General features: G+C 44.5%; 1 protein-coding gene across 1 annotated transcript in view; it reads right to left on the bottom strand.

Annotated features, from left to right (window-relative positions):
* The window catches only part of zcchc24 (zinc finger, CCHC domain containing 24), a 216,318-nt gene extending 210,534 nt beyond the window's left edge, over positions 1-5,784 (bottom strand). Inside the window, exon 1 of the mRNA XM_059946743.1 lies at positions 3,227-5,784. Within this exon, the coding sequence (XP_059802726.1) occupies positions 3,227-3,457 (231 nt within the window). The 5' untranslated portion in view covers positions 3,458-5,784. The remainder of the gene's footprint in view (positions 1-3,226) is intronic.
* Positions 5,785-12,431: the final 6,647 nt, after the last annotated feature.

Genomic DNA, 12,431 nt, shown 5'->3' with positions numbered 1-12,431 from the left:
CATCTCTGAATGCATAACAGGTCGACCCTTGAGTGGATGGGCAGCAGCCGGGGACCACAAACATACAGAGGTCACTTTACTAGGTACAGGAGGTCCCTAATAAAGTGGACACAGTGTGTGCATTATATAATATTAACACGTTTACATATAAATACACATTGGTAGACTGCAGTTATGAACAGTGGCACTAGTTAAGGCCATTCATCAACCATTCTTGTTCTTTGCAGACTTCTGACCTCTAACCTTCTGATTATTCCTCCAATGCCACCTCTCTACGTGACCAACTACTTCAGAATCAGAATCAGGTTTAATATTACCGGCACATGCCGTAAAATTTGTTCACTTTGCGGCTGCAGTACATAATAATAGAAGGAAAAAACTGGATTACAGTAAATATATTGAATAGTTAAATTAAGTAGTGCAAAAATAGAAATTAAAGTGCACTCCCAAACCTACCTCCTCTGAATCCAATCAGCTCAATACTTTCGATTTTCAGATGTCCTGTTTATGAATGTTCTGCATAATGCCATGGGCATTTTAGAACAGAAGCTGATAGATTCTTGTTAGTTTGTGCGACAAAGGTTACAGGGAGAAGGAAGGAGAACAGGGTTGAGAGGGAAAATAAATCAGACATGATCAAATGCACTCAGTATTCTCCTCAAGGTCAGAGAATCAAGAACTAGAGGACATGGGCTCAGAGTGAGAGGGGAAGATTCAACAGGAATCAGAGGGGCAGGCTTCTCACCTGGAGGGACGTCCATACGCGGAATGAACTAAAAGAGGTAGTTGTTGAAGGAGGTATAATAACAACATTTAAAAGTTATTTGGATAGGTATAGGAAAGGTTTGAAGGGACATGGGCCAAATGCAGGTAAATAAGACTTCCTTCCATGGGGATTGTGGGTGGCATGGATGGGCTGCACTTATGGGGCCATTTCCAAGCTGTATCAAAATATTGAGTACAGGAGATGTGCTACGGTGTTAAAGTTGTACATGATGTTGGCAAGACCCACTTTGGAGTATTGTGTGCAGTTTTGTACCTACAGAAAAGTGGAAAGAGAAGAGAGAAAATTTACAAGGATGTTGCTGGATCTGGAGTTACAGGGAAGGTCGAATAGAATTAGGACTTTATTCCTTGGAACGTGGAAGATTGAGAGGTTTTTGAGAGAGGTATACAACATTATGGGAAGTATAGATAGGGTAAATGCAAAAAGGCTTTTTCCACTGAGGTTGGGTGGAAATGACCTACTAATAACCTACTATAATGAGAGGTCATGAGTTAGGGGTGAAAGGTGAGAAATTTAAGGGGAACATGAGGGGAAACTTCTTCACTCAGAGGGTGGTGAGAGTGAGTATCAAACTGCCAACTTAAGTGGTGCATACAACATTGACTTCAACAGTTAAGAGAAGTTTGGATAGGTACATGGATAGTAGGGGTATGGCGGGTTATAGTCACAGTGCAGGTTCATCAGAGTATTTGGTTTAAATGATTTGGCATGAACTAGATGGGCCAAAAGGCCTGTTTTTGTGCTGTACTTTTCTATGACTCTGTGGCTCTTTGTGCTAAGTTTCCTTTAACTTGTTTATCTATATTTTCTTAAGACAAATATCACACAATTCTCCTCCAGTAGCACTCATGAACTCTTAACAATTTAGCTGCAAAAGTATTTCATAAATTGTAAAGGCTTTGTGTAGTATCACTTAAAGCAACACACTCCTTTCATAAATCAAGGAAGACTTTTCAATAATTAAAGGCCTCATTCCCCCTCAAATCATCAACTCCTCTGGTGGTGACACTCCACACACCCGTGACCCCATTGTAAGGACCATTTCCTCAGCTGCAACACTCCCGGACTGGCCAATTCTACAGTGGTTCTCAGGCCTTGGCCTCCTTTCAAAACCGCGGCTAATTAAATGTTTATCATCTTGTCTTTCAAAGTCAGCATTTTGAGTGGCATCTGAAAAGACTTATTGAAGACTATTTTAACACCCCCCCCCCCCAACGGAAAAGTCTACAGAAAGTGGTAGATACAGTCCAGTCCGTCTCAGAAAAAACCCTCCCCACCTTTCCACGCTTCTGAGGCGTGTTGCCATTAGAAAGCAACATCCATCAAGGACCCCACCATCCAGCCATTAACATCGGCCAGGAGGTACAGGAGCCTTAGGTCCCACTCCCCAGGTTCGGGAACAGTTATTATCTTCAACTATCAGACTCCTGAACCGGCGTGGATAACTTCACTCATCTCAATTGATTTCACCACCTTTCATTTTCAAGGATTGTGCAAATAAACAATCAATAATATGAGTGGCAGAATTTGTTTTATTTTGCACATTGGTTACTTGCCACTCTTTATGTTGCGTTTTCATTAATTCTATTGAATTTCCTATAAATGCCCGCAATGCCGGAATCTCCAGATTGTATATGATGACATATACGTACTTTGAAAACAAATGCTTGACCTCGCCAAACATTGCCCTTTTAAGATCCACCACCGGACTGCCGCTAGCGCGGACAGCAATGGCCAGAGCCTGCATGTCGCGTTATTTTTGCCAGCGTTAATGCAATGAGATATCTCTGCTCTGAAAATAACGGCCACCCTTCGGTTTGCAATCTCCCCCGTTACCTCTCTGCAATCTCCCGGATTTATCCCCTTTTGGAAATACACGGGGTACGAATACTGTCCAACTCCTCTCCCCTCGCCAAACCGTCCCTACTTGCAGCTGAGTAAGTGCCATGAATCCTAACCCGAAATCAGTGACTCCTCACTAGTTGGGTTAATGATTGTAATACTACTAACGAGCTGTCAATTAGAGTGAATCCCATGCAAGCACGAGAGGGGAATATTTGGAGGTATCCCATACAACTTGAAATGTGGAATTGAGTTATGGCACGTCTCAAATGTCTGACAACAGTTGACACTAATGTGCTACTTCGGTATTCTGGTGGTAAGACTCTCCGCCAGATTGTTCAGTTGTTAGTCAATGGCTTGGAAACAGTGAACGTGGGCTCTAACTGACAAGACGACAGCGAGACGGACAGCTTCGTACAGTCAAAAGTCACAGCGGTTAGACTATATCGAAACGCAGTCTCATGACGGACGTTAGAGAGACTGTCCAAACACTATGGAACTTAACCAGAAGCTTTAAGAGAGTGAACAACGAAAAACACGCCGTTTCAGAGAGTTCGGGAGGGGAGGGGAGGGATTTTCACTGACTCTTACTCGCACCTCGTTCCTGTGGAGCTGGGAAAAGTTGTTGAGATAATTGGAACAGAGCGAAGTCCCCAGATCAGCAGCTTTGGCATAGTTGAGATCTTGGTGGTGGGTCGCCGGCTCGGGCCTGAAGGCATCGAAGGCACTAGGCTGGTGGGTGTCCTGAAGAGACAGATAGACCCAGTTGAGGAGCTGGGCTGGCTGGTACACCGAAGCGCTGGTGTCGATTGCTGAAAGCAGGCTCATTCTTTGTCCCCTCTCGCTTTGCAGGGATTGAGTCTGTGTGTGTATGTATCTATGTGTGTGTGTGTAAGGTCCCAAACGAGCGGAGCCCTTTGTTTCTGTTGTGGGAACTTGTCAATTGAGGGAAATTTCCCCCCCTTTTTTCTTCCCGTCTCTCCGCTGGGCGAAGGGCTCAAACTAATCCGCTAGCTCTTTATTCCCTCGGGGGTAGAGTTGGTGCGCAGGAGCCAATCGCAGCTGCGCTCCGGCACCCGGAACTGCATCACCAGCGTTGATACATTTCACTGAAGAGATGGCGCGTTTCGGAGTTCCTAACGGGGCTGAGATTTCTCTTAAAGAGAACGTGCATAACCCTGCGGCTGCTTCGGAGCGGTTCTGGTAGCCCGTGCATTGTCGAGGAAAAAAGAGCTCCCAGCAAGGTCTCAGAATTATTGAAATCAGAACTTTTTCCCTGAAATAGTATCCCGGATCTTTCCACCCAGCTGGACCGGGAGTTGGCACTGCATTACTTCTGAAAGATGACCCCGCGGCAGTGTATCAGTCCCGGTGTACTGCGCTGTCGTGTCATTTTTGAAACAACCCCACCCCTCCAAAAAATTATCTGGATTTGTTCTTAGTGCGGAGATGCAGGGATGAGCGACAGGGGGCAGTTGCTGATTTTAAACTCGAGTCATTCGCCATTCAAGTCACAACCCCTTTAATTTAACGTGTGCCCCTTTTTAAATTCAGATTCCTAATCAGCCTGATCCCAAAATCCTTTAAATTTGCCACGATTTGCCTGCTCGTTTCCCGCACACGTGTGCCTCCTTGCTGTGTGTTCACTAAATACAGGCCGCTCATCAGTTCGGTTTTCCAATTTAAATGCGGATTGCTTGTGGCATCGGAACAGTTTCTCCTCCCTTTTAAAAGTTAAAATGTACATTTTGTTCAACTCGGCCCGCAAAACCTCCGCCCTGAATATTTCCGACCAGCTTTGACGCCGCTCTTCAAACTTCTGTGTTTACAACGCCGCCACGAAGTGTGCGGTTTAATTCCTTAGGCTGAGGCAGGAACTACCGCGAGGGATCACTTTGCGAGGAAGTGTGGTTTTCTGCCGCGGCGCTCCGGGGGAAAGGAAGGAGCGAGCCGGACTTCGGTGACCGAGGGTTGTGTCAGCACTTCGGTACCGACACCCGGGAGGGAGGGCGAGAGAGAGATTAATCGACGTCCCTACTGGTGGAATTTCAGAGCACGATCTTACTATAGCGAGGAGTTTACGAATTCATGTCCTGACTCTGCTAAATTTCTCTTAGCTAAACACACACGGCGTAAGACTGGGAGTTCTCAGTTTTCAGACGTTGGGGAAGTGCGTAAGATCTCTAAAGAAATCACTTCTCGATGTCCCATTCCTTTCGCCCTGACATTGTTACTTTTGATCTCTGTCGCACTTGGAGTATTGTGAGCAGTTTTGGGCTCCTTATCTAAGAAAAGACTGGAGAGGATACGGTGGAGGTTCGCGGGAAGGAAAGGGTTAGCGTATGCGGAGCGCTTAATGGCTCCGGGCCCGTACTCGCTGGAATTTAGAAAAGAACCGGGGAGGGAGGGGAAATCTTACAGAATATTGAAAAGGCTAGATAGAGTGGACAAAGACAATGTTTCCTATAGTGAGGGCACAACCTCAATAGAGGGACATCCCTAAAGAATAGAGGTGAAGGGGGATTTCTTCACTCAAGAAGGTGGTGAATCTGTGGAATTAAATGTCAAAGACGGCTGTGGAGGCCAAATCATTGGGTATATTTAAAACGAGGATCAATAGTTTCTTGATTCGTACGGGTGTGAAAAGTTATGGGAAGAAGTCAGGAGAATGGGTTGAGAGGGAGAATAAATCAGCCACGATCGAATGTTGGAGCAAACTCGATGAGCCGATTGGCCTAATTTGCTCCAATGACTTGTGGTCTTGTCTAAACATAAATGTGCAGACAGTGGAAGGGCGAAAGAGCTGCAAGGAAAGCGTCTGTCAAATACACCGTCCCTTTCGACCTGAAACCATAACTTTAGGCAAAGTATTCTAATTTCTACAGGGCTGGGTGAGGAAGCCCCTTAATTACTGTAGCAGGGTCCCATCCCAGGGGAACCACAGGAATGGCAACAGTCCTATTGGTTTTAAGGAATGTTATAGAACATTACCGAAAGTATTGACTGAATGCGAGCGTCTTGAGACAAAGAAGCGGTCCTTTTACGTATACTGTAATTGATTCACATTATTATTTTATTTTGTGTTTTTCTATATTATGTATTGCATTGAATTGCTGCTACTTTTAACAAATTTCAGGTCACATGCCGGTGATAATAAACCTGAATTAGGCCATTCTGCCAATCAAATCTGATCACGACTGAAATACTTTTCCTCAACCCCATTCTCCTGCCTTCCCTCCGTAACCTTTGGCGCCCTTACTAATCAAGAACCTATCACCCGAGTGCACACACTCAACGATTCAAGAACAGCTTCGGCCCCCCGCCGTCCGATTCTAAATGGACATCGAACCCGTGAACGCTGCTCGCTGCGTTTTATTTTTATTTGTGCACTACTTATTTAATACGTATACACTCACTGTAATTCACGTTTTCCTTCTTTATGTAATGTATTGTACTGCTGCCGCAAAGACTACAATTTTCACGACACATACTGGTCGTGGAATCTGATTCAAACTCCGCTTTAAATGACTCGGCCTCCACGGCGTCTGTGGCCATAAATTCCACAGATTCACCACCGTCTGGCTCCTCATCTCGGTTCCAAAGGGACGCCCCTCTATACCGAGGCTGCGCCCTCTGGTCTTACACCTCACTAAAGGAAACATCCACTCTGTCTAGGCCTTTCAAATGGTATCGCGCCGTTTACTCTCCTACATTTGAATATTATGACTAAAGTACATTTTGATAGATAACTTAAAAAATTTACACCGCGGATGTTATGTCCTGAAGGGTGTGTGTTTAAAGCGGTCAGATCCACGGCGACAAGGGACAGTTCTGCTGTGAACCTTCGCCGTTCTCACTTTGAACGAGTTCGCGCGCCTCATGTACACAAATTAATCCGATTCCTAAACGAAACAGGCACTTCGGATTTTTCTACGCGTGGAACGTTTTACTAAAATTTGCACATGCGCGTTGGTGCTGCTAAAACGTCGGTCGCATTCGTTAAAAGTAGTTAACAGGCATCCTGGGTCCGCCGTGTGGAATTTCGCACGTTCTTCAGCTGTGGGCACGTTGATTTTTTAATCATAAGCTGCTCTGTGCTTAGGGCACATAACTTTAAAATATGCTTCCTACATAGCTATGAAGATCAAAGTACATTTATCACTAAAGTATGTACACTCAGTGACTCCTTTATCAGGTACAGTACCTCCTAAAGTGGTTTTCTGCTGCTGTAGTCCATCCATTTGAAAGTTCGGCGTGATGAACGTACAGAAACGCTCTTCTGCACACCACTGTGCTAACCCGTGGTTATCGGAGTTGCTGTCTCCTTCCTGTCAGCTTGATCCAGTCTGGCCGTTCTCCTCTGTCCTCTCTCATTAACAAGGTGTTTTCACCCACAGAACTGCCGTAAAATTTCTCGACATATTTTGGCGATAAACCTAATTCGGATTCTAGGCTGGATTCAAGAAGAGTGAAAGGAGGATTGGGCCATATTGAAGGGTATATAATCCACTTCGATTTACCCCTCTGTGTTATTTATGTATTGTGTGCGTCATGCGTGGCTAAGTGGTCGGACTTCACAGTAAACTCAAGGCAGGTGTACCGCATTTACACCCTGTTGGAATCTACTCTCCCGTGCTGTTACATTCTGAGTATTATCAGAATCAGGTTTTAATATCACCAGCATATATGGTGAAATTTGCTAACTTTGCGGTATCAATACAATGTGTTACATGATAGAAAGGAAAAACTGAATTATTGTAAATATATAATAGTTAAATTAAGTAAAGCAAAAAATGGAAATGAAAAGTAGTGAGGTAGTGTGTTCATGGGTTCAACGTACATTTAGAAATCGGATAGCAGAGTAGAAATAGGTGTTTCTGAATTGCTGAGAGTGTGACTTCAGGCTTCTGTACCTCCTTCCTGATGGTAGAAATGAGAAGAGGGCATGCCCTGGGCTGCGTAGGTGCTTAATGATGGACCCCGACTTTCTGAGGCACCACTCCTTGAAGATGACCTCGATACTATGGAGACTAGTGCCCGTGATGCAGCTGACTAAATTTACAACTCTGCAGATTAGTTCAATCCTGTACAGTATTTGTGTGAAACCTGTGAAACAACCCAATCAACTATTTCCATTTAGAAACAATACAATCCTTCATTGACACCGAGGGAATATTTCCAAAATAATGGGTTAACAGCATTGCTACAAGTTCAGGAACGAGTCTGTCGCCTCCCACGTCCACAGTGTTAGTTCCTGCTACTCTCACTTACCCGCTTCAGGTTCGCGACCTTTCATCTGTTCCATAACTGTTAGACTATTTTACAGGTACGGTGGCAATTTTATAGTTTCCGAGGTATAATATTTTAGGAGCCAATCTTTAGGGTAACGAGTATTGCGCTGTTTTTTTCTTATATTGTCTATATTTACTATACTACGTTGAAATTCCGCCGCTCGTATTTCACTGAAAATCAGTAACCAATGGCGATGTTGTGTGTGTAACATTTTTATTTGATCCAGATATACAGAAACATATTATTGTAATGCACACGCACTAGCCACTTTATTAGGTGCCTCTTGAACCTAATAACGTGGCCATTAAGTATACGTTTGTGTTCCATCCACTTCAAGGTTCGATGTGTTGTATGTTCAGAGATGCTCTTCTGCACACCACTGTTGTAACGCGTGGTTATTTGAGTTACTGTTGCCCTTCTGTCAGCTTGAACTAGTCTGGCCTCTGACCTCTCTCATTAATAAGGTGTTTTGCCCACAGGACAGCCGCTCACTGGCTGTTTTTTTTTGGCTTCTTGCATTATTCTCTGTACACTCTAGAGGCTGTTGTGCGTGAAAATCCCAGAAGATTAGCAGTTTCTGAGATACTCAAACCACCCCGTCTGGCACCAACAGCTATTTCATGGTTAAAGTCACTTAGATCACATTTCTTCTCCATTCCAATGTTTCACCTGAACAACACTCACCCTCTTGACCATGTCTGCATGCTTTGATACATTTGAGTTTCTGCCACATAATTGACTGATTAGATATTTGCATTAGGGAGCAGGTGCACCTAATAAAATGGCCACCGAGGGTGCATTATTGCAAAGTGTGTTATCACTGCAAAACTAACTCAGAACACAATTCAAACAGACTGATATTGATATGTATCAAGGGCTTTTACCATGGCTCCAATTGTAACTGATGTCATCCTCTGAATTGTTAACAGCTATTGTCACCTCTCAATTGACTAGCTGATGCATAGGACCAGTTGATGTTAACTGGGGGATTTCTGAACTGTCGTTATTTAAGGGTAGCAACAATGAGACTGCTGGAGGAATTTTACAGACCACGCAGCATCAGTAGAGGAGAATTGTATCCAAAGGAGTCCGAGGCATTGTTGAGGATCTCCACCTCCCATCCCACAGTCTCTTTCACCGAGCACCATCAGGAAGGAGGAACGGGGGCATCAAGACTAGGACTTCCAGACTGGGTAACAGCTTCTTCCCTCAGGCTGTGAGACTAATGAATACCCTGCCACCACTGAGGTCTCGTCACTAGGACACTCAACTGTTTACTGCAACACACACACACACACACACAAAATGCTGGGGGAGCTTAGCAGATCAGGGAACAAATACGGAAATGAATAAACAGTCGATGTTTGGGTCAAGACCCTTCATTAGGACTGAGAAGGAAGGGGGAAGATGCCAGAATAAAAAGGTAGGGAGCTAGCTGGAAGGGGATAGATGAAGCCAGATGGGTTTGAAAGGTACAGGGCTGGAGAGGAACTGTTTTCTGTTTACCTCTGCTGCACACTTCACATGCATTTTGAATTATATTTTATTAATTTATTTGTTTTTTACATGCTGTGTGTGATACATGGTTTGTGGGTATGCTGTGGTCCAGAGGAACATTGTTGTGTTTGGTTGTATATATGTACAGACAGATGACAATAAACTTGAACTTGATAGTTAAGTGGTCTAAGAGGATGCAACATCCTGCCCAAGAGTGACCTGCATGCTAATGGAAGGAAGGAATGCCTTACACCTCCTTTGTTAGAGGCATATCCCAGCACTGAGGTTAGTGCCTTGAAAATCCAGGCTGTGTGTCTCTGTAATAAATTTCAGGATGTCTCCTTCTATCTCGACTCTTACCACAGAATTAGTCTGCACTTTGATTAGACCACTTCACAACAGCACTCGATCTATAATGTTGTGTAAATACAACCCCAAAATGCTACCAATATCTTAAAAAATTCCTAATCCCATTATATTGTACATGACCATATGTGTCGTTCAGCTGGTGCATTGTGTGGTGGTGTTCATTGTTAATAATCATTACAATCTAAATGTGTACTGTCCTGCTGGTGCATTGACACTGCACCAACCCTGCCGGAAGTGTGAATATCACATTAGGATGACAAAAGTTTCAGTTTGATATCAAGCTGTGACATGAGTTGTCTTCAGTTACTCTATTTGAGGATGAGATTGACAGCACCAAGTTCAGGAGCAGTAATTACTCTTCAACCATCAGGCTCCTGAACCAACATGGATAATTTCACTGACATGAACTCTGAGCTAATTCCACAACCAATGGACCCACTTTCAAGGATTCTAGAACTTAAGTTCTCATTTATTTATTTGTATTTCCACTAATTGTCTTCTTTTGCACATTGCAAAGTGTGTCAAAACTTTCCAGAGGATGTTCACAAGATCCCAGGAATGAAAGGGGATTGTTTGAGAGCTCTGTGTTGTAATCGCTGGAGTTTTGAAGAATAAGGAGGAATCTCATTGAAACCTATTGAACACTGATATGCCTAGATAGAGTGTATGTGGAGAGAACATTTCCTATAGTGTGGAAGACAAGGACCAGAGGGCACAGCCTCAGAACACTAGGAGGTCCCTTAGAACAGAGATGAGGAAAATTTTCTTTTGACTGAGGGTGCTGAATCTGTGGAATTCATTGCCATGGACGATGGTGGAGGCCAAGTCATTGGGTATATTTAAAGGGGAGGTTGCTAGGTTCTTGATTAGTATGGCCATCAAAGGTTACAGGGAGAAGGCAGAACAATGAGGTTGAGAGGGATAATAAATCAGCCATGAGCCTAGACTCAATGGCTGAATGGCCTAATCCTGCTCCTTAGGGTCTTGATGGTTTGTCAGTCTTTGTGTGCAGTTTTTCACTGATTCTATAGTATTTCTTTGTTCTACTGTGGCTGCTCACAAGAAAATGAATCTCAGGGTAGTATATGGTGACATATACGTACTTCGATAATACATTTACTTTGAACTTTTGCTTCCAGTCTAGATCTCAAGAGCAGGCAGTGGCTGATAAATGAATCTCTTTTGCTGAGTGTGCTCTCCATACAAGAGGAACTGCACAGACCAGCAGGACAAAATCCTGTTTCAACAACAAGGAGCTCCAATATGACTTGAGTCCATGCTCTGGTGCATGGTGTTAGAGTGATGGTGTTCTGTAGCATGGTAACAACCCATCTCATCCCTGCTGACCACTGCCCACCTAAGTCAATCCCATTTGTCTCATATCCCATAAAACATTTCCTATCCATGTATTTGCCAACTGTCATTTAAATATTGTTATTGTAGCTACCCCACAAATTCCTCTGGCAGTTCATTCCATACATGTACCTTCCTGTGTGAAGAATTTGACCCTCAGCATGGATAAGGCAAATCTCACCTTAAATTTGTCCTCTCCAGTTGTACGCTCCCCTACCTTGGGGAATAAACTGTGACCATTTGCTTTAGCCATGCTCCTCATGATTTTATACCCCCCTCAGCCTCCTAGACTCCAGGGAAAACAGCCCTGGCCTATCCAGTCTCTGCATTCAGACAAAAACAGATCCACACTCACTCAAAACACACGGATACACTCTAACCCACATCCCCACCCGACAAGGTCTTGTACAATTCTTTTGCCTAGTGGTTCCGCCCCCCCCCCCCCCCCCACCTCCAACTACTATCCTCAGTCTTTTCACTTACCTCCATCCCTCTTCGACCCCACTTTTTAACATCCCTGTTCTCTCTGCCACCCCAGTCACCAGCCACTTCTTCTCTCCAAGAACAGGGCCTCAGATACCCCTGCCCCAAACAGTCCCAGTGTTCCAAACCCATCTACTATCTCCCTCCACCTGATCCTTGCAACCACAGTGCCAGAAGCCCATGGCCAGTCAGGCCAGAAACCCCACCTAAAAAAATCTCAGGGGAAGTAAGTCACCCACCCAGTCCTGCCTGAGGTTGAGAAGTAAGAGATACGGTGGAATAGGCCTTTCTGGCCCTTCAAGCCACGCTGCCCAACAACCCTGATTTAACCATAACCCAATCATCAGTTAACCTACCAGGCACACCTTTGGGCTGTGAGAGGAAACCGGAGCACCTGGAGGAAACCCACACATTCCATGGGGAGGACGTACAGAGACTCCATGCAGAGGTTGCAATTGAACTCGGAACTCTAATGGCCTGACCTGTAACAGCATCACACTAACCACTCTGTTACCGTGGTGCCAGTGCCAGTGCCAACTTCCAGATCCCCCCCACCCTCCAGGACACCATGATTGGATGCAGCACAAGATTTCCTGGCCAGTCAAGTCAGATTCACCCTTCTGTAGCAGGTACCAGGAACACCTGGTCCAGACCTTGTTGATGGGGCTTACCCTACCTCCTCCCATCAAGTGATCAGCAGTGAATAAATCTGGGAGGGTGAAATTGGTCTACAAGTTCCCAAACAAAGCCGACATCTATGATCCCCATTTTAAATCTTTGCATTAGTTTAATTAAAATCAGCTTTTAC

Source organism: Hypanus sabinus, chromosome 21 (assembly GCF_030144855.1).
Source record: "Hypanus sabinus isolate sHypSab1 chromosome 21, sHypSab1.hap1, whole genome shotgun sequence".
In the NCBI taxonomy this organism is placed as follows: Eukaryota; Metazoa; Chordata; class Chondrichthyes; order Myliobatiformes; family Dasyatidae; genus Hypanus; species Hypanus sabinus.
This window is presented reverse-complemented; position numbering and strand designations above follow the sequence as displayed.